At 41.1% G+C, this 22,112-nt stretch overlaps 3 protein-coding genes across 3 annotated transcripts; 2 read left to right on the top strand and 1 right to left on the bottom strand.

The window, feature by feature from the left end:
- The first annotated feature begins 842 nt into the window (after positions 1-842).
- inpp5e (inositol polyphosphate-5-phosphatase E) lies at positions 843-7,061 on the top strand. Its single transcript, XM_085295221.1, has 11 exons — positions 843-946; positions 1,455-2,327; positions 3,007-3,130; positions 3,219-3,316; positions 3,420-3,544; positions 4,127-4,246; positions 4,371-4,478; positions 4,940-5,101; positions 5,405-5,520; positions 5,641-5,777; positions 6,832-7,061. Exons 2-11 carry the CDS (start codon positions 1,525-1,527, stop codon positions 6,962-6,964), a joined length of 1,926 nt encoding a protein of 641 aa, XP_085151347.1. The 5' UTR covers positions 843-946; positions 1,455-1,524; the 3' UTR covers positions 6,965-7,061.
- A 2,859-nt stretch (positions 7,062-9,920) lies between these two features.
- pmpca (peptidase, mitochondrial processing subunit alpha) lies at positions 9,921-15,952 on the bottom strand. The gene is made up of 13 exons (XM_085295220.1): positions 15,829-15,952; positions 14,119-14,321; positions 13,942-14,021; positions 13,774-13,856; positions 13,577-13,671; positions 13,393-13,493; positions 12,567-12,830; positions 12,337-12,429; positions 12,139-12,257; positions 11,967-12,057; positions 11,010-11,072; positions 10,779-10,923; positions 9,921-10,696 (listed from the first exon to the last, which is right to left on the bottom strand). Exons 1-13 carry the CDS (start codon positions 15,873-15,875, stop codon positions 10,527-10,529), a joined length of 1,554 nt encoding a protein of 517 aa, XP_085151346.1. The 5' UTR covers positions 15,876-15,952; the 3' UTR covers positions 9,921-10,526.
- A 2,300-nt stretch (positions 15,953-18,252) lies between these two features.
- On the top strand, positions 18,253-20,496 carry LOC146562951 (uncharacterized). The gene is made up of 3 exons (XM_085293175.1): positions 18,253-18,839; positions 18,926-18,985; positions 19,079-20,496. The coding sequence occupies exons 1-3, from the start codon at positions 18,650-18,652 to the stop codon at positions 19,213-19,215; spliced, it is 387 nt and encodes a 128-aa protein (XP_085149301.1). The 5' UTR covers positions 18,253-18,649; the 3' UTR covers positions 19,216-20,496.
- Positions 20,497-22,112: the final 1,616 nt, after the last annotated feature.

Here is a 22,112-nt window from a genome sequence, read left to right as displayed (position 1 = left end):
AAATATATACTGGATATATATATATATATATATATATATATATATATATATATATATATATATATATATATATATATGATCTAAGCTTTGATCTGAGCAGATCAAAGCTTAGGTCATCTTTAGGTCTACTCGCTGAGAACAAAGGCTATGCTCTTGATTGTGATGTGAGGCAAAGTGGACAAATTGTAAGAGAATTAGAAATTAAATTGTAGCTGCAAATATCTACTCAATCGTATTACACTACACTGATTAAAATAGGCATGTTTTATGACATTTTGATGAGGGGTGGGCATGTTACTTGTGCTTCCTGACCTTTGTTCTCTGTCATTTTTATAAAACACCCATGAGTCTTTTGATGTCAATTATATAACATTTTTTTCTTGGCATTTTAAATGATATATTTAGAGAGCCAAAGCAAAAAAAGTGGTGCTCAAAAGAGGAAGGGAGTAGGAGCGCAGGATGGACTTTGGATTTGAGCAGTGTTGTCAATAACTTTGGTGATGTTCTGAGAGGTGAGTTGCCTTGTCTTTTTGTTTTTTAAGTATTACTAATACTTATCTTTTGAAAATGTGCACTCACAGTGTTACAGAGTTCTTATGCCAGCACATTGAGCTACAGTGTAAATTTAGTAAAAATTAGCCTCTTAGTAGGCTAATTTAGGTCAGATGTCTGTTGCCTGGAGTCCTCTCTCCTCGTATAAGAAGAAGCTCCCTGGAAATTATTCGAAGATGTGTAAGCTGCAGAAATGAGAAAGCAGGTGGTTATCCTAGTAGTTGACGCACAGGTATGGAAGTAATACCCCTTCTTAGCACACAGGGGCGCTGTGATACATGCTGAGTTCAGACTGCGACTCTCTTGGTAACAGAAATCTGTGTTGTCAAGCGTTGCTAAGGAAGTCACGGAGCTACTTTTAGTCAGTCTCCCTGACACCAACAGTGCACAAAAGGTAGCTTTACTTTCAGCCTGATAAAAGAGACATAAATTGTTAGTGCAAACGACAGAAACTACCAAAGTTATCCGTTTGTTAATGTGGTCACAGAAACGTACGCTTTAGGCAATAGTTAGCACAGCTTTAGCATTTTAGCTTTGTTAGCTGCAGCTGCAGGTTGTTATCCAGTGAAGAGAAAAGCTTAACAGATGACATTGTTGTGTATGTAAACGTGATTTAGATGATGGCTTAAGTAGAATTGTTAAAGTAGACTTTAACGGGACTTTTCGTTCAGCATTAAAGTTGTTGAAACAAGCAGTAATTGCGTTAGCTCATGTGCTTTGTCTTTTTTAGCTACAGCTCTTGCTTTTAATTGCTTGAAATCAAAAATGTTTGTTGTTTCCACTGATTGGGTATTTGATGCAGTAACCCTCTGCCGTGGCTGATATCAGAACGTATATCAGACAGTAAAGTGATCGTTTGAAGGCCATGTCAGTAAAACAAACTCCGCCGTGTGTCTGAACAGGTCTTGTGCCACTTGAAAATGAGAGCGCTTCATCCACCTCACCACAGCTGGACTCAGACATGAGAAGAGGATGACTGAGGATGGAGAGGACGGCCCCCTCCATCACTCCTGTGAGGCTCCTGGTAAAGGAGACTCAATTGCCAATGACAGCAGCAAACTCAATACCTCCATAGTAGATGTAAAATCCACCAACGGGCACAAGGATGACCTTAGGCTTAGAAACACAGGGGAAGGGATCAGTCCGTATCAGCCCCGCCCCCCCTTGCTACCCAGACTGTCGAAGTCCAGCAAAAGCATTTCATTGGAGGAGACTGTGAGAACCAGGAGGCTGAGAAACAGCCAAGAGAGTCTGAGCGACCCAGCTGAGACCGGCTCCTCCACAGACTCGCTTAAAGAGGATGAAACTGTTGTAGCTCCGAGTGGGTTCGTTATCCAGGGTACAGCTGCAGTGAGGAATGAGCGGGATCCCAGTGCGAGACCCCATTCTGCTGTTCCAACTGGATCCCCAGCCTTCCGGGACAGAGGGAGTAGTCTTTCTGACTATGAAAGGAGACCCCGCAGCCAGCAGAGCGACCTTACAGTCCAGCAGTGGAGGGCCGCCAAGGTGCGCCTGTCTCCGGTGCAACCCACCGGACCACTGCCTGCTCTGGAGAAGAGCTTTGCGTCAGCCACTTTGAGGGCAGCTAATAGGATTGACAGGGATTGTTTGGATTATGCCATGCCGGCCAGAGAGAAGCTTGGAGAAAGGCTCCACAGGAACCTGAGCGACAGCCGGCTTTTGGAGAACATGGGGTCGGATAGTGCCTCTGTCAACTCCATGAGGTCCACCTACAGCGTACTCAGCCCCATCAGACCGCAGGATATGAGGAACAGGTAGGTTTAGCAGGTAATATAAAGATGCACCTGTAGTCATCATCCTTGTGCTGGATTTGAAGGCTCTATTGTAAGATGTCCTGTAGATTAAAGTAACTGCACTCAGCTTCCTGTTAAACTGTAGTTACTTACCAGTCTCTTTCAAGGGTATTAAGCTAGTGACACTTAAAAACAAAAGAAGTAAGATGGGGTGTGTTTTTGTTTTGTTTTTGTTTTTTTGTCTGGATGAGCCCTTTCTAAGCTCACCCACTTTATACTCATATTACCCTTCTATTTTTCCTTTATTACAGTACACTTTAGCTCCAAAACCCCCACGCTCCCCTGCAAGCTGTGTTAGATTTAATTCATCTTTCATCATTCATCTTTCATTCCTCTTTCCAAACTAAATTTGAAATGTTTACACGTTAGTCTGCGATACTTTGTGGTAAAGAAATCAACATCTGAGCTGCTTTAGCTAAAAATGCACAAATAAGAATAAACAGCCTCCATTACTGGAGCAAAGAAGAACATAGGTGTGAGGAGATTCAGCAGGGTTTTTGACAGGATGAGTGGTAAAATGGTTCTTAGTCCACTGCTTTAATACTTATAAAGATAAATTATTGACCTGACCTCAGAGATAGCAGCCTTACAGCTGTGATTAAACTCGATATATGTGCTGATTTTACTTTTCGTCATCCAGGAGTTTTATGGAGGGCAGCGTGCTGGGTAGTGGTGCCTTGCTTGGGGCTGAGGAGCTGGACCGCCTCTTCCCCGACAGGAGAGTTGGCATCTACATCGCCACTTGGAACATGCAAGGAGAGAAGGTGGGAGGATGTTGTGACCTGCAGCATCTCTCACAAAGGTTTTTCTGATGGAGAAACTGAATCATAACCAAATTCCTGCCATTTTCAGGGCCTTCCAGTCAACTTAGATGATCTCCTCCTTCCAACAGACTCTGAATTTGCACAAGACTTTTATGTTATTGGGGTCCAGGAGGGCTGTCCTGACAGGTGGATCATTTAATGTTTTAAATAAAAGCCGGTTATTATGATGAATTACTCCGTAATGGCTTTCATTTTCCGCTTACTAATATGTAACTTTGTTTGTGTGCAGGAGGGAGTGGGAGACCAGACTTCAGGAGAGTCTGGGACCTTACTATGTCATGTTATATGCAGCTTCACATGGTGTTTTATATCTCACTGTATTTGTCAGAAGAGACCTCATCTGGTTCTGCTCAGGTCTGTCCTACTCTACGTATTAGTTCAGGAGGGATGGTGATTATGAAATGATATTTCTAAATTGCTCATATTTCTGTGGTGACTTGTGTATTTAATAGCATGTTGTCTTAAAGACAGGGTTTCTGGAGGTATTAAATGATTAAAATTGATTTCTTGTTCCTCAAAACAGGCTTTAAAAGGTTTAAATAGTCTTTAATTCAGATAGGTCTTTTATACTGTTGAATTAATTTTCTTAACTAATCAATTATTTGAGCTTTAAAATCTGAAAAAAATAATCAAAGCTAAGCTGTGAATGTTTAGTTTTCTAGATTAAACCTTTCTATAATATACTTAAAATGCTGTTTACAAGTCGATATGAATATCAAAACACTTGAAAAGATCCTTTAGTTTCAACTTACAACTCTCGACTGATATCCTTGTTGCTTTGGATGAAATGCTCCACCTACTATAACTGGCCAGAGGATTGTGACAAGGATTTTGTTGTAGTGACATGTTGATTTGTGTGCACAGACATGAACCACCTGAAAAGCGCTATACAAATACACGCCATTTACCTTTCTTCTTCTTTATTTTTTTGCACAGAGGCGGAGCACGCCACAGTCACAACGAGGATCATCTCGCAGATCAAGACCAAAGGCGCAGTGGGGATTGCCTTCACCTTTTTTGGCACTTCTTTCCTTTTCGTTACTTCCCATTTTACCTGTTAGTAGCAGCTTTTCCAAGTCAGAGAAGCTTTTTTTTACACTGCACATTAGTGTATTGCATTTAAACCCTACAGCCGGCCAATGTTGCATATTTCTAATGTGTTTTTCTGTTTTTCTCCCAGCCGGTGATGCCAAAGTCTACGAGAGAATACTTGATTACAACAAGATTGTCGAGGCTCTAGCTCTTCCAAAAGGCCTTCCAGATACCAACCCGTACCGCTCCACACCATGTAAGACTCTCTGAAGCTACTTTGTGTGAATAATTTAAAATGTTAAAGCTATTTGGATGGTTTATGCATCAGAATACTTAATCTTTTAAAGATGTAACAGTATAAAAGTGGCATGCATTCATTCTGATAAGACAAATAATCTTAAAACATTGCATTCATTTTCTAATTGTCCTTCTTTTTCAATCAAATCACAACATGATTGATTGCAACAACTGTAATTAGATTAAACATTCCTAGACACCTAGGTTTAGGATTATTTGCAGGAGGAAGGAATAAGCGGTCTGGCTAATGTACAGGAAGGTTTTTCTCTATAAATATAACAATCTATTTTTGTATTTGTTTCCATGGCCATCTTTGTACCAGCAGTTACTGATGATCTATATGTGGTTAAAATCTTAGTGCTTATAACACTAATTGCCAGTATTCAGTGAAAATTGATGGAATATAATTTTTCACTGCAGCTGACGTCACTACAAGATTCGATCAGGTCTTCTGGTTTGGAGACTTTAACTTTCGGCTGGATAAAGACCGGAGTGAGGTGGAGGCCATCATAAGCTCCACAGTAGGTGGCGATATGAGCCCTCTGCTGGAGCACGATCAGCTCTCCAAGGAAATGAAGGAAGGTATGCACATAGGAAGCCAAAGCGTCAACATTTGCAAAAACTCAGAAAGTTGATTTTGTTCATCTGGACGTCGCGCTTTCAGTGGGAGAAACATTTTGTCACTTCAGACTGAAAAAGTGGCTTGGCTGAGTGATGAAAATGATTTTCCCACAGGAAATGCAACGACTGGATGAGCAGAACCAACTTTCTTGGATTTTCTTCCCTACATGATTTTTTATGCATCTAAACAGTTGCAAAAGTTTTTATAGAAATAGGTTGTTGTTTTCCATTGATTCTTATCCTGTGAGTTGTTTGTCCCTCCAGGGTCAATCTTTAAAGGTTTCCAAGAGGCATCAATACACTTCTTACCCACGTACAAATTTGACATTGGTCGCGATGTCTATGACACCACTTCTAAACAGAGAACACCTTCATACACAGTAAGTAGAACAAAGACGTGTCGCACATGACAAAAGATAAACGCCTTAAGTTTTTTAAAAACACTTTGTTATTTCTATTAAAGTGGCTCTCAAACACATAGAACCTCTCTGTGTTCACAGGACAGGATCCTATTCAGGAGCAGGCAGGCTAATGACATAAAAACACTCATGTATACCAGCTGCTCAAACATCAAGACCTCGGACCACCGGCCTGTCATTGGTGTCTTTCAGGTCAAACTCAGGCCAGGAAGAGACAAGTGAGTCCCACTAACATTCACACATACACCTTAGTGCTGTAGTCCTTTTCAATTAAATTTAATTTCACATAAAGTTGGAATTTAATAGCCTGAAAGAAGGCATAAGTAAAAGTTGCCTTTTACTATGACCTATTTGACTGAGAGCCTTCACTCTCAGCGGTGTCACGTTTGGGCCTAGCACTTGTTTCTAGAGAGTCACTGGTGTAGGCATGTGTGGAGACTTATTGAGATTAGGCGCTGGCACAGGGTCTAGGGAAAAGAGATAAGAGCTTTTTTTTTTGGTTCCCACTCCTGTTATCCCATTCAAGTTTTCAACAAGTAACACAATTTATGAAGTAATATGTTAGATCAGATTCAGATGGGTTTTTTAGTGACACCAAATCACAGTAGTAGTCAGTCTCAAGCTCTTTGTATTGTAAGGTTAAGAGCTCTGCATCAGTAGAAACCCAAGAATCTCCTTTGACTAAGCATTTAGAAAATAAAGGAAGAAAAAGTCATCCCCAAGCAGAAGCAGCCTTGAGAAGACAGAACAGAGTAGAATAGAGAGAGAATGAAACACAAACAGGATGAAACTACGTGCAGCAGTGACATATAAAGGGGGAGAGTAAGAGAGTCCCCCAGAGGCTCCAGGCTTTAGTGATGTAATAAACTGTGCTGTCGTGGATTTTCGTAGGTAGTGCAAAGGTTATCATTGTGAAAGAATCCTGACAATCTTTAGCTGTGGTCACAAAACAGTAGCTCTGTGTCATACAAATTTGATGGCCTACCCAGGTTTATTAAGTTCATGTTGCACTGTGTGGGTTGCAGTTAAATTAAAGTCCATCCATCCATCCATCTTCATCCGCTTTGTCCGGGGCCGGGTCGCGGGGGCAGCAGCCTAAGCAAAGGGTTAAATTAAAGTGTTGCTGAAATATTACAATGCAAAAATCCATGCCTTAAATGATGGTTCTTTTTCACTGGACTGCAATTGATCATTTGGTAAACGATCAGTTGTGCTTTATGCATTTTGACTTTCTAACACCTGTAATGTTGTATTTGCTTGTATTTTTGTCAGCATTCCTCTGTGTGCCGGACAGTTTGACCGAAGCTTGTACTTGGAAGGTATCAGGAGGAGGCGGATCACCAGAGAAATAAAGACAAAGGAGGCCATGAAGAACCAAAGCAGCACGATCTGCACCATCTCTTAAAACCCATTAAGGAACACTCTGGACCAGATCAGGCTGGATTGGATCAGACCTGTGCCAGAAACAGGAAGGCCAGAAAGGACAAAAAGGAAAAACCAAAGTTGTCTTAACTACACAAATCCCAGCTGTGGTCGAGGTAACTGAGGTGCAGCTGTGTCCCGAAGAAGCTGGCTAGACTCGAGGGCAGGGATCTCGAGGTCATGCAGATATCAGCATTCTGGCCTTTATTTATTCTGCCCCCTGTACTCAAACATAACTAGGGAAGGGGGGTCTCCCTTTGTGGCTTAAAGTTCAGTCACATGCTCCAGTGTGGACTGATAAGACCTTACAGACAGTAACAATACCTATTTTCTCTCTATTTTTTGTAGCCGTTTAAGAAGCATCATATACTATAATACTCTGTTTTTCTGAATGCTATACCAGTGTTCAAATGCCTTGTGATTTTTGTCATGAAGTAATGTACTAAACATAACTACAGCACACTTTTAGGTGTCCGTTTTGTGGGGGAGTTTTGAGGATCAGGTCAAATATAGACTCTGAAGAGCATGTTGCACCTTGTTAAGAGCTACTGTTAAATTCAGGGAAATTACAGTTATTTGATGCTTTTATTCAATATTTCTTAAAGGAACTCACTTGCTATAAAAAAAACGTTTGAGCATTTTAATGATATTACTACTATATTACTACCATTATTGCTACCTTTTGTGTGATTAGGCCAAGTGAACCTTTGCAACACTAAACGCAATGCCTTACCTCTCATCTTATTACTGTGTAAACTGTCCATGTACTGTATGTAGCAGCACATTAATCATCTGCATTCCCAGCATGAAGAGCATTCTGTTTTTTAAAAAAAAGTGCCTGTGGGTATTGTTTTTACATCATCGGGACCTCTTATCCATAACTGTATCTTTTTATGTCACCTGATGTAACATCCCATAATAAAGGTTTGAAAACACCTTTGTTTGTTGGATACATTTTGCCCATAACAGATGTATTTAAGTGTGGGGGAGCACAATGTGTTGCAATGTTATCAACTTAATATAGTAGTTATAATACTGTGTTAAATCTAAGGTGAAGCTGAGCACCAGCTTCCAGAGCTTAAAGATGAAGCCTGTGTGGGAATCCCCAAAACTGCAGTTTCTCCAATGGCCACTTGAGGGTGCTTCTTAAACTGAGTCAAAAATAGTTGTCCCTTTGTCACTAACAAAGGTTAAAGTTAGGGGCATGATGTACAGGCTTACAGCCTCTTGTCAACAATCATGTAGTAAAAAGAAAGTGTGAAATAACTCATGTTTTATAGTCTAGATTCTTCAAAATAGCTATTCTTTTCTTTGATTACTGCTCTGCACACTCTAGGCATTCTCTCGACGAGCTTCATGTGATAGTCAGCTGAAATGGTTTTCCACTTGTTGGCCCTTTTCCCGTCACTCTGCAGTCCATCAGATCCCAACCCATCTAGACTGGGTTTAGGTCAGGTGACTGTAAAGGCCAAGCCATTTGGTGCAGCACTCCATCACTTTCCTTCTTGGTCAAATAGCCCTTACGCAGCCCATAGGTGTGTTTGGGGTGACTGTCCTGTTGAAAAATAAATGATGGTCCAACTAAACGCAAACCTGAGATGGGATGGCATGTTGCTACAAAATGCTGTGGTAGCCAATCTGGTTCAACGTACCTTCAGCTTTGAAAAAATCCCCAACAGTGTACCAGCAAAGCACCTCCAATCCATCACACCTCCTCCACGCTTCACAGTGGGAACCATGCATGTAGAGACCATCTTTTGATCTTTTCTGTGTCGCAGAAAGACACAGCAGGTGTAACCAAAGATCTCAGATTTGGACTCGAGCAGTCTCCTCTGAACAGTTAATGTAGAGATGTGTCTTCCACTGACTCTGTGAGGCATTTATCTGGGCTCTAATTTGAGGTGCTGTTAACATGATTTTCTGAGGCTGGTGAGGCAAATGAATTTATCCTCAGGAGCAGAGGTGACTCTTGGTCTTCCTTTCCTGGGGTGGTCCTCAAGAGTTTCATTGTAGCGCTTGATGGTTTTTGCGACTGCACTTGGGGACACATTCAAAGTTTTAGCAATTTTTCGTACTCACTGACCTTCAGTTCTTAAAGTAATGATGGACTGTTGTTTCTCTTTACTTAGCTGACTGGTTCTTGCCATATTATGAATTTTAAGTTGTCACAGCTGTTAGCTGTGTACAAACCTTACTTCTGCACAACACAACTGATGGTCCCAAACCCACTGAGAAGGCAAGAAATTACACAAATGAACCCTGACAAGGCACACCTGTGAAGTGAAAACTATTTCAGGTGACTACATCATGAAGCTTATTGAGAGAAGGCCAAGGTTTGCAGTGTTGTCAACAAAGAAAAGGGTGACTACTTTGAGGAATTAGGGTGACCAACCATCCTCCTTTTTTGCACTTGTTGACTTGTAAAAGTCTATATGATATTTTTTATTTTACCATTCATTAACGGCACAGAGAAGGCATTGTTTTCTTTAAACAAACAGTATTATTAAAGTTCTTCATGACTGGGCCAAGTGTCCACTTTTTGGGAAACCAAAATATGGTCACCCTACTAAAATATAAAACATATTTAGAGTTAATTATCTGCATTTCTTTGCTTCATAATTCCATATATTTTGTTTTATATATTTGATGTCTTCAATGTGTATCTACAATATAGAAAGTAGTAAGAACAAAAAAAAAACATTAAATGAGAGGTTGTGTTCAAAGTTTTGACTCTTAGATTGTGCGTTTCTGTGAGAATATCCATGAAACACAGACAAAAAAAGAATCAAGTCAACATATGTAGACAATCACTGCAGGTCAAACACTCAGACTATAACCTGCTTTTTCTTTGCCCTTATGTGGTCGTCACACAGCTGTGGCTCTTCATAACCAATGTGATTTGCAAAGCATTCAGCGTAACAGTAAAAACAAACACCACACTTGTTTAACCATCTTTTTACTGTACAATACACGAATCACAATTTCAGTCTGGAGGACAAGCAGTCAAGTCAGTGACTGATCCAAAAATCTCCATTTTGTTTTTAATCATATATTATGTAACTTTCTGCTGTCTCTGTACCTATAAAAGGACATTATGAAGTCTTGTCGTATAAATAACAGTTTAATCCACTGACTCTGGAATAAAGAATTTTTAGAGAGCTGCGATCTGCAAAGAAAGTAATGGTGGAATAAAAAAAACGAAAGAGTTTTAGGGGCATCCAGAACACAGTCTACTCTGAGTGGCTCTGTGACACTGATGAGGTTTTTAAATGGGAACCTTACATGATAATTTTGTGTTTCTTTAAAAGCAAACTCCTGCAAACCTCCCATAAAAATAATGAATTATTGACTTCCTGGCAACAAAACAAAAATACAGTTGTATACAGACTAGGATTACTGTAGAGTACAATGTGTCATTTCTTTAAAATCACCCCTTCTCTCAGAGGTATTTGTCACCCTTCACAGTAAGCTGTGGTGATTTCCGTGTTCGGAGGGAACACTAGTGTAATCTTCAAGTCCAGTTTATGTAAAGTGATGATGCGGGTCTATCTGAAGAGGCGGTATGTGCGGGGCAGACGTCCGTCCTTGCTGGACAAGGCGGCCTGGATGTGTTCGTACGAGGGCAGCTCCATGAGATCTCCAAGCGCTGCGACAGCTGGCTTACTGCGCAGCATCTTGGTGGTCACTCTTTTAATGTCACCAGGTGTCACGCTGCCTGAAAATTATTTGAATATTATCGTCACACAAATTTAGATGACTTGCAAAGAAAATAACACAAAAATCCTTCCAGTACTCACTTATTAGATGACAGAGCTCATGTGGCAGCTTTCTCTTTCCTGTGGAGAGAACCTGACGACCAACGTCTTCAAAAATAACCGGCCGTGATTCAAGGTTCATCATCAACATGGACTTAAGCTGAGTCTTTGCCCTCTCCAGCTCCATCTGGGCACATAAGGGAAATTTATTAAAAGAACTGTGTAATTTTTATTCTGCTAAATGATGATGACAAAGCTTGTGGCGATCATTACCTCTCCTGCACTGCCGCCCATCTGAATGAACTCTCTGGTGATTATTTCCACCATTTCTCTCACCTGGAAATGAATAAATGAAATAAGAAATAAGAAAAAGAACCACAAAAAACATGACAAACTATTCACTGGAGGTGAACTTTTCCCAAATATACACTCAGCTCCTTACAGGGAGAAAAAAGCAAGAGCACATTACCCATTCATCCTCTCTTTACTGGCTTCCTGCCACTTTTAGAATTTAGTTTTAGATTTTCACGGAGAAGCTGCATTCAGCTTTTATGCTCCTTATATCTGGAACAAACTCCCAGAAAGCCTCAGATCAGCTGAAACACTCAGTTTATTTAAATCCAGGTTGAAGACTCACCTGTTCTCAGCTGCATTTGAATAAAGCACCAAATCCACACTTTAAGCTTAAATTTCAAAACTTACATTTAACTACTGATTTTATCTACTGTTCTGATTTTATCTGTTTTGATTTTATATACTGTTTTGTTTGTTTGTTTGTTTGTTAATTAGTTAGTTAGTTTATTTGCTTGTTTTAATCAGTTTTAAATCATGCTTTTTATTTGTTCTTGTTTCTAATGTCTCTGTAAAGCACTTTGAATCACCTTGTTGTTGAATTGTACTATACAAATAAACTTGCCTTGCCTTGCCTTTATTGCTTGTTCTTAAGTCTTTGACCTTTGCCCCCTTTTTTATCTAAGCCTTTAAGCATCCACCCTCAAGTTAGGGCACTAAGGTTTTCTAATCAGAGGATTCTGGATGTTCCCAGGACAAGGTCAAAAACAGAGGGGATCGGGCCTTTCCAGTTGTAGGCCGTGTCCTGTGAAACCACCTACCCCAGAGCACCAGAGCTGCCAAAGCCTCATCAGAAAAAGTTTCAAAATTTAATTGAGAAATTTGTTACAGAATCCTAACAGATACTCTGCAGCTGTCCTGTATTGAGACTGTACCAACCTGTCTGGGGTCTGCACTAGCATGGATACACAGTAGGCCGCTGTCCTCGTAGCTATGATGGTAGGAGGTGGCGTTGTACATCCAATGATGTCTACAACAGATAACAAAAATTTAACAGTCGGTGACGACTAATTGGAATAGTTTTAGTACAATTTTCTTGTGAGACGCTCACCTGTTAAGGACGTTCAGGTACAGTCGGGTAAACATGCCTTTCCCGGGTCCTCCTGCAGAGAAGGAGCCGCCTCCACCCATCATCATGTTGAGCACAGCGAATGGGATAAAGTCATCCTCCTGTAAAGGGAACATTTTTACCCTTTAACATGTCTCAGGCCCCTGATTGGAGACTTTCCAAGACACTGCAAACACCCACCAGGTAGGAGCAGCTCTCCAGGCCGATCATGATGTGGGTAAGTTCTGGGATGGGGGTGGGGCCGAGGCTCACGTCTGACATATCCTTCTCCATCTAACAGAATAAAACACAATGTCCAACTTTTAAAGATCCGTTAAAAAGATCATTTGCTTTCTCCAGCAGAACGGAGGAATAATAACAAAAACAGGTATCTGCCAAACTTTGATTTTAAACAGAGCCTGGTTAATCACCTTGACGATGCCACCAGTGTACTGTGCTACAGAGAGGTCCACGTTGGGCGCTGAACTCGTTCCCCACACTGGTTTTACGTCCAGCAGGTATTTCCTGGCACTTTCGACCAGCTGCTCGTGCTCGATGCCCACTCCTGCCAGCACCATGCGCTCTGGACGGTAATAGTTACGCAGGTAACTGTGAAGCACATTCTTGTCAATCTTATCCACATTATCTGCAGGACAAAAACGAGGCAGCCCGACTGTGTTGCCTCGATACGCAGCCTGGAAACAAAACAACAAAGAAGGGTCACATATAGATTTAAAGATGAAAACAAACTAGGACTACTCACCATTGAGTTTGACATTAATGAGGTCAGAATATCTAAAAGTAATCCCTCTAACCCAATCAGACTTCAAATTACTCCAAACACTCATTTTCATAATTTTTGCCACTCCTGACTCTGTATGATATCAACAAGAGCGAAGCTCCTTAATGTGATTAACCCTGACATACAGAAGCCTTTTTCACTCCTTGTTCAAATCTTCTGTTTGCACGAGGCCTCCAATAAGAAGAAATTTGGCTTAAAGGAAGGGTGGACTCAAAGAGGGAAGAAGCAAAACAGCTTGGTTCAGACTGTGAGTGAATGGAGAGGCTGCACAAAAGCTCAGCTAAGGCAAATGGATCATTTTGGACTGTGAATCATGCAAAGTTACTCTATCAGAGTAGAAATGAGCATTGAAATTTTGACAGTGGATTTTGGTTTCATTAGTAATTCACTGATTAATAATAAAATGGGATGAATGGCTGGATGGACTAGCTAAGGAATAATGAGGCATAACTCACAGCATGGATCATCTCAGTGAGTAATGGCTCAGGATCTGGCCTCATGTTGAGATCTTCTAACTCAAAGCGCACCGCCATTCTGGTCATCTCGAGCTCTTCATCTGCACACAAAGAAACAGTTTGTATTACCGGTGGAGACTCTTGGACCGTTTGTGAGGACTGACCCTAAATTATATGTCCTTACCCAGCAGGCGAGGCTGCAGAACAGCATCAGACAGAAGACTGACCACTGTGTCCAGACCTTTCACTTCAGCAGACACTGCATACATTGTGGTGTCTCTGCAAAGCAAAACAACCAATCAACACACCTCAAATCAGCTGTGTGTTGTTTGCGTTTATCATTACATCATTCCACACTGAGACGGGAACTGTGTTAAATACCTGGATGTCTGGCAGTCACAGATCCCCCCGTGTTTCTCTAACGTAAGAAGGATTTCATCTTTACTCCCATACTGTGCAGTGGACTAAAGACATAAATGTTGTTGTCAGGTTTATTGCTCGCACCTCCACCTTTTTGGTCTTTTTCATTGGATTTTATTTAATACTTACAGAAAATGCAAGTTTTTCTAAGAAGTGTGCAATCCCACTTGGATACTTTGCTTCATGTCTGGATCCCGAATTAACCAAAACTAACAAAAGGAAGAAAGAGAGAGAATCTCACTTTATCCAGTTCTTGCAGGTGACAAAGAACTGTGAATATATCAGCACATCAAAGACACAACTTACCTCCAACTGTGCAGAATTCACCAAACTTGTTTTGGGAAGCAACTTTGAGGCCATTTTCTAGAGTGGTAATCTTGGTCTCATATTTTTCCTGACCATCCACTGAAGCGAACACTGGTTTGGGGATCCCAGGCAACGGTGTAGAGAGGGAGATATTTGGGTATCCGCCACCACTGCTGTATTTCCGGTAAGCTGCTATCCCATACCTTGGATGACAATAAAACAACTGCTATAAAAAAAAAAAAAAAAAACCTCATCGACTTTTAAAAGCTGAATTTCAAAAGCCAACTTTTGAAAAAACTGCAGCTTATACAACATGACCAATAAATATTAACATTGCTGGGTTTAATTTTTATACAACCTTTACATTGTACATAGCCCTTCTAGCCACAGCTACTTTAAAGACCTCACCAATTGGTCTTCTGACAAACAATGTGCCAATACAAAAATAAAAACAAACAGTACAACAAACAGCAATGAAAGAAGAAGAAGAAGAAAGTGTACTTTATTGGTCCCCGTGGGGAAAAAGAATAAAAAAGGAAAAGAAAAATCCAGCTTGCATGTTTTCCATACTCTTCAGAGGGAAACAGCCATTTTGCAAAGACATACTATTGTCTGCAGACTTTTTGGTCAGTAGGTGGTGATTTCATTACTGCTGATCTCTAGTCTGGACCAGGTTAGCTTTGCAGCATATTTTACCCAGTAAGAAAATGAAAATCGAATTACTTGATGAATTGTTGCAGCCCTAAATTCTAACAGCTGTAATCCTTTCAGTTTATGCATTTAACCCCCTCAAATATTACAATTTACACCAATTAAGTGAACACACAGGGAAAACTTTCGGTTAACTTAGCCAGCTGAAAACAAGCTTGACATGACTGCTTATCATGATTGCCAGTGTTAGGGTAAATGAATCCAGATAACATCACTTGAGTATACTGAAGTGGCTTCGTAGTACAGAGCCCTGGCCATGGTTAAGCTCCTCTAGCTGTGAGAAAACTCTGTTCTGATTGGCTGTCCATCATAAAAAGAACAGTGTGGGTTTTGTGTTTACAGCCACGCAACAGGGATCAGCATATTCACTGACATCATATAGCACCAAAAGTACGTAAAAACTCTCTGAAAATGACTATTTTCGCCTTTTGACTCAAACAGATTAGGTGCACATAGATACTATTATCGACTTCATTGTCCAAACGTGTTTGGAGCTTAAAAGTTTAACATTCCTCTTATAGCACTTCTATAATATCAGAATCTCAGCCACACAGTGATAAATTCAAAGTCAGCACGTATAATCCTCCACCATCCTCAGGCAAACGCACATTATTAAGTCCAGCAATCTATTCTCTTTTACCCAAATATGTCTCTTCATATTCAAATTCTCAACAAAAACAGCCTAACTAGCACGTCTATTTAAAATATATTAAAACAAAGCAGAACAATTCTTTATCTCGGACATTACAGAAAGCCGCTAAAATAATGCCAAAGCTTAAGCGAGAGGAGCATTTTTAGCTTCATTAACGGGTTATGATGTAACTTAGCATCATGCTAGCTGCTAATTAACGGTGACGAGGACGTAGAGAATTTCTAAACCCGCAGGGATGAGCGGAAACGTCAGGTGGGAGACAGTGGGTGTATCGGTGCTGCTGCAGTCTGTTCGCGTTAAACTCCACATTAGCGACACTGTAAGAGCGTTTATTTAAAACGTGTTACCTCTGAACCCGACTCCAGGTTCTGCACCTCGACATGTGAGTCGCCATCCTGGATCCTCTGTGACGGAGATCAACCCGGATGACGACGAAAGCTACTCGAAGCACTTCCGCTTTCAACCAGCTGACGGTTGTTGAACATGCAGCCCAGGGGCCAAAACCACACGATGTTACTGAATAATAAGAACATCACAGTGAAGTCATTAATAATTATTTAATAATCAGTTATAATTGTTAAATAAAAAACACTGCAATTTCAGCTAAGGGGGACAAACACATGTTTTAGGTTATTGCCATCCAAGTACATGACCCGTCCATTACCTCCTCAGTGTGGTGAAGTCACCCTGCAACCTTAACAGAAAAACAGCCCCGAAGCGTCATGTTTCCACCTCTGTGCTTGAGTGTGGGAATGGTGTGCTTTGGAAAATATTAAGCATTTCTCTTCCTCCAAACACGACAGGTCAAGCTGATGCCAGATAGTTTCATTTGACTACAGAACTTTCTTCCATGCTTTCTCTAAATCCTTTAGGTGTTCATTAAGTGTTTGTTGGGAAACTTAAGATTACCCTGTATATGTCCCTTCTTGGGCAGGTAGACCTTTGGTTGATATTCTGTTTTTCTCCATTAAAATGAAACAACCATAAAAATTACACTTAAAAATTCAACAAACTCAAATCAACATTGAGCAGAAATCCATTTTGAAAATTTATAGCACACCCCTGATCTAGAAGATTGACAGTACCTGTCTGGGGAGATAGTAACCCAGATTATTTTTTCTCTATGTACATTTTATAGATGTTCTGTAAATGCATCACACACAGGCAGTCATAAAGCAGAGTTTTGAAAACAGAACAGCTCCAAGTGTCGGCCGCCTCACAGGGCAGTCACAGCTGGCAGATCTGGGGTTGCAGCTTTCTCAAGAATTATCCATCCATCCATCCATCCATCCATCCATCCATCCATCCATCCATCCATCCATCCATCCATCCATCCATCCATCCATCCATTTTATGACAGCCTATCCATTGTCTTCCACTGGGTAGCAGCCAGAGGATGCACCACCCACCTCCTCCAGCTTGTCCAGGGGAACACCATGGTGTTCCCAGGCCAGCCAGGAGATATAGTCTGTGTGCCCTCGGCCTATCCCGATGGGACATGCTAAGAACACCTCAACTAGAGGTGTCCAAGAGGCATCCTAGTCAGAAGCCTGAAACACCTCAACTGGCTCCTATCGATGTGGAGGAATAGTGGCTCTACTCTGAGCCCCGTCTGGCTGGCCGAACTCACCTTATCTCTAAAGGAGAGAGTCCAGCCACACATCAGTGGCACGAGAAAGCTCATTTTGCTGCTCGTATCTGCGATCTCGTTCTTTCGGTCACTACACAAAGCTTGATTGACCATTTGATTTACCATCAAATGGTAAATCGAGAGCTTCACTTTTACGCTCAGCCCTCTCTTTTCCATGATGGGCTGGTACAGCGTCCGCATCATTGCAGCTGCAGCACAAGCCGTCAGTTAATTTCACACTCCACTCTCCCCTCACTTGTGAACAAAACCCCGAGATACTTAAACTCCTCCATTTGGGGCAATAACTCAAACCTTTTCCAGCTGAGGACCATGGCATCAGACTCAAAGGTTCTGATTCTCATTCCCGCAGCTTCACGCTCAGCTGTGAACCACTCCAGTGCAAGCTGGAGGCCACAACCTGATGAAGCCAACAGAACCACATCAGGTGAGAAAAGCAGAGACGAGATTCGGAGACCACCCAAGTGGAAGCCTTCCGCCACTTGGTTACGTCTAAAAATTCTGCCCATAAAAATTAGAAACACAATTGGTGACAAAGGGCAGCCCTGGCAGAGTCCAACACCCACCAGGAACACGTCCAACTTATTGCCACTGCCTGGGCAGTGTTCCGCTTGGCCTGTTGGTATATATCGGCTGCCTGCGAAGTTCTGCAGGCTAACCAAGCCCAATAGGACTCATTCTTCAGCCTGATGGTTCCCTTTACCTCTGGTGTCCACCATCTGGTTTGGGGGTTACCCCCAGGACAGGCATCAACCACCTTGTGGCCACAGCTCAGTGCAGCGTACCTAAATAGCATAAGTAAATAAAAAGTATTTTATTTATTTACAGGAAACCAAAAGCAACAAATACATAAATAAATAATCATTTGAGAACCAGTTTCGTTTTAGGCAAGCAAAGTAATGAAGAATTGTGAAAGAATTGTCTTTTTGGGGTGAAGGGACAAGTTAAAATTAAATTTATGTTAGGGTAAGATAAAGGGTTGGGCACTTAGCTGTAAAAGTTACAAATATAGCTAATGAGAATCCACAAATCTCACAAAGATAGCCAAATAAAGGAAGACACATTTAAAAGACCCCAAGAATACACTTGCCAAGTTTAAAGTGGATGGGACGAACTGTCATATAGACACAGAGATTTGTCTGACTATTAGTAGGTTTAAGGAGATAACTACTTACTGACTTAATTTCTTCAGTGCACTGCTCAAATTCACAGGTGCTTTTTGTTTTTGTTTTTTTTGTTTGTTTGGTTTTTTTGCTTTAGGATGAAGGTTTATTAACTCCAAACCAGCTCTATCCGTGTCTGTAATTTGGGCTCTAAGATCCAAAACAGAACAATTGATCCATTTGAGTGGGTAAGCGGGCCAAGAGCATTTAACTACCCATCAGTGAATCAATTCTGACACAGAAACAAGTCAGCTCCTCAATAACATTAACACTTCCACCTGACTTTAAAGCACTCTGCAGCTGAAGAGAGATTCAGCAGGACTGTGACCAGCAACAGCACATTTATTATTTGCCACAATGTTCTCCATTATGCATGTCACCGCAGTGCTTTGGATAATTTCTCTGTTTTCACACTCCGGCTCAGCTTACGAGCTCCAGGATACCATCCACACTCTGAAAGAAGAAAACCTCCACCTGCAGCACCAACTGGAGAACCTCACCAGGGCTCTCAGGGATTTGAAACATCTTCTGATTGAGCACTCCAAAGGTAAAAACAGAGCTTTCTTGTTACAAGTGGATAGAGTTTCAAAAATACAAAGTCTTAATAGATACTTTTATCAAATTTGAATATAGCTACTGGTGGGGAGCATGACCCTGAATATCTGCACGCCTGGAAGGAGTGGTCCCAACATGGTGAGCTCTCCAATTCTGGTTTTCAGAGCAGACTTTGTTGTAGCACTTAGTTGTCTCTATCCCAACAAAAAAACTCTATACTGTGTCCTTTAGGGATAAGTGCTGAGACCCACCAAATGCTGGAGCAGGCCCTGTGTTTAAACGAGCTCCACGATGCAGCGGATCACATCTTCATCACTCCGGTTTTCCTCCTCCTCTCACCTGTTATGTTTCTGGCACTGCTGTCATGACTTTGACCAACAACCCAACAAACATATTAAACTTTCACACAGATATGACACATTATAATAAGAAAATTTTCCTACATTAAAGTTCAGGATCAAAAATCAGATTGACTTTTAGATCTAAAATTGGACATAAATGAAATAAAGGTAGCCCTTGAGGATATATATGAATGCCTTGTACTAAGATGAATGGACAAATAACCATCTTATTCAACAACCTACACACATCTGCAGATTTACTCAGCTCAGGCTTTAACGACCAAAACAAAAGTCAAATGATGAAAAAAGGGATACCATGGTAACACAGTTAAAGCAGCATAAAAATGATAAGATAAATTTTGATAGATCTAATTTTAGATCTATCTACTGGGTCACACCCCTTTTGGCCTTAGATAAATCTAAAGATTTTAGTTTTAAGGTCATATTTCATCCTCCTGTATTTTTATATAGAAGCAGAGAAAGGGTACTGCACAGGTTGTATTTATTTATTGGTATATTTATTGTGTTTACAAACAGAAAATTACTTAAGAATGATGTGGAAATTTGTTTGGATAACATTTTAGACTAGATACAATCCCCTGCAATGAGTGGTATTTATTTTCTTGCAAATCTAATTGTCATTTGTTTGTGCTAATGTGCCCTTTTGTGTTTTGCAAAACAGTAACTTATGCACTGAAACAATATGGTTTATTATGCAGGTAATATGTGTTGTGAAATGTAATGTGATGTTCTATAGTTGTACTAAATGTAAAAAATACATTAAAAAAATATTAGAATTAATATGTATACAATACAAATTCTATATCTTGTTTGTGCAGACATGCAGTTTGGAAAGAAGAAATCCATCATCCTTCAGTCCTAAGGAAATACAATATATACAATACTTAAGTCAATAGCTCATGTATCAATATGTCATCACTTCAACTGTTATCAACATTTTTGCTCAGTGTTGAGCAAAGTCAGAGTGTCTTTTAGAATCTACATTAAACACAGTTCTGCCACAGTGGGAAAACTGGGACTATGAGAGTCTTTGGTGGATTTATGTGTTTGATGTTGTCCTGAATCCAACAGTGTTACATTTCACCCGCTACGTCTGCTTTGTCTGCTTAATTAAAATGACCCCTCCTGCATAGATTATAAATCGGTGCATTTGTACTTTCATTTCCATTTGATTATGCTGAATGGATTGCCAATTTACATTTGCAAGGACTTCATCTGGACCCAGTATTTGGCTGTAGACATGTCCTTGTGAATAAATGAGACAGAAGCCACCATATGGACAGTTTCTGTGTTGTTCTCCTTTTTTAATATAAAATATTGGTCACTTTGTGGATTAGGCAACATTAATAGTCTAAAGCTATGTTAGCAACTCTTAAGACATTAGTATCCTTTCAGGCTACTTATTCTTTTAAGTTTGTGGTTTAGCTGTTCACCACCTTAGTTTGGCCTGTTAGCATGCTAATTAGCACCAAATTTAAAGCTAAGAGTGATGAAAATGCATTTCCTGACGTATACCACTAAAAACATCAGGCAAATTCAAGGGATTACACACATAGTTAGGACTCAATTCCTTCCAGCTCCACTTTCGTTTGATGACTCTCAGCCACACTGTTTTCGCGTCTGGGACCTCTCCTTCTCCTGTGGGCCCTTTACAAGCCGCCTGTTTCGTGAAACTGGACACTAGCGCCTTTAGCTCGTTCCAGTAGTCTGCGTGGGACCGGTTCCCCTTTTTGTCCCGTTCACCCGAGCCCACCGTCCAAGGTGCCGGAAACTGTCTCCCGGTTTGCAGCTCGTATGGTGTAAAACCTGTGGATTGATTAACAGAACATCTTATGGTCATCAACGCAACCGGCAGGGCTGCGACCCAATTTAGCCCTGTTTGCGCGCAGATTTTTGCCAATTTGTTTTTCAAATTTAGGTTCATTCTTTCTACTTTCCCCTGAGACTGAGGATGATAGACCGTTCCAAATTTATGCTGGACGCCCAACATTTTTTCTACTTTTTCCAAATCTTGATTTTTAAAATGGGTTCCATTATCTGATCTAATTCTTTTTGGGAACCCATGACGGGGAATGTAATGATTGATTAAACCCTTAATGACAGTCTTAGCATCCTCCTTTTTTTGTAGCCCAGGCCTCTGGCCAGCCGGTCAAAGCGTCAACACACAATAACAAATATCTTACACCGCCCGGCCCAGAATCAATCATATCAGTGAAATCAATAACAATCTCCTCTCCCGGCCTCTCAGGGGGCCGAAACTTACCCACTTCCGGTTTTACTGCTGGTTTAGGATTGTGTGCCCCACAGATTAAGCACATCCTGGCCTTCTCCCTTATCATTCCTCGCAGCTCAGGATGCCACCAATGACACAAATTTCTTTCCATCTGGGCTCTCCCCACGTGGGCAAGTCCGTGGGCTTCATCCACCTTCTGTTCTTGGCTAGTCTCAAAGCTCGAGCTAAGGCTATCACTTCAGCTCTCTGGGCCGACTGCTTTCCCTCAATCCTTCCTGACTCTCTGACCTGATAATCTCCTTCTACTCTGCAGACCACCGCATACCCTGCTTTCAGTCCTCCTTCGTCTCGGTGGCAACATCCATCGGTGAACCAGTCCTCAGCTCCCGGTATGGGTTCGGCCTTCAGGTCCTCTCTAATCTTTTCCTCGATCTGTGCTCTTTTGGCGCAGTCATGTGGTTCCCCTACACCCATTAAATCTGCCATGTTAATTCCTTCATGTGTGAATGTCAAATTTGGGGCCTCTAAGACTTTGCTCAGTCTCTGTTGTGCCCGTGGTGACATACAAAATGCTTGTGAATTTACGTATGCCACTATGCTATGTGTAGTGAGTATTTTTAGTGGGTGTTCTCTCACTACATGTGCTGTTTTTTTGGATAATTCTCGCGAC

The sequence above is a fragment of the Mchenga conophoros genome, linkage group LG12, assembly GCF_057382185.1.
Source record: "Mchenga conophoros isolate Kocher_MC1m ecotype Shallow Benthic linkage group LG12, M_conophoros_male_GT1.1, whole genome shotgun sequence".
Classification (NCBI taxonomy): Eukaryota; Metazoa; Chordata; class Actinopteri; order Cichliformes; family Cichlidae; genus Mchenga; species Mchenga conophoros.
This window is presented reverse-complemented; position numbering and strand designations above follow the sequence as displayed.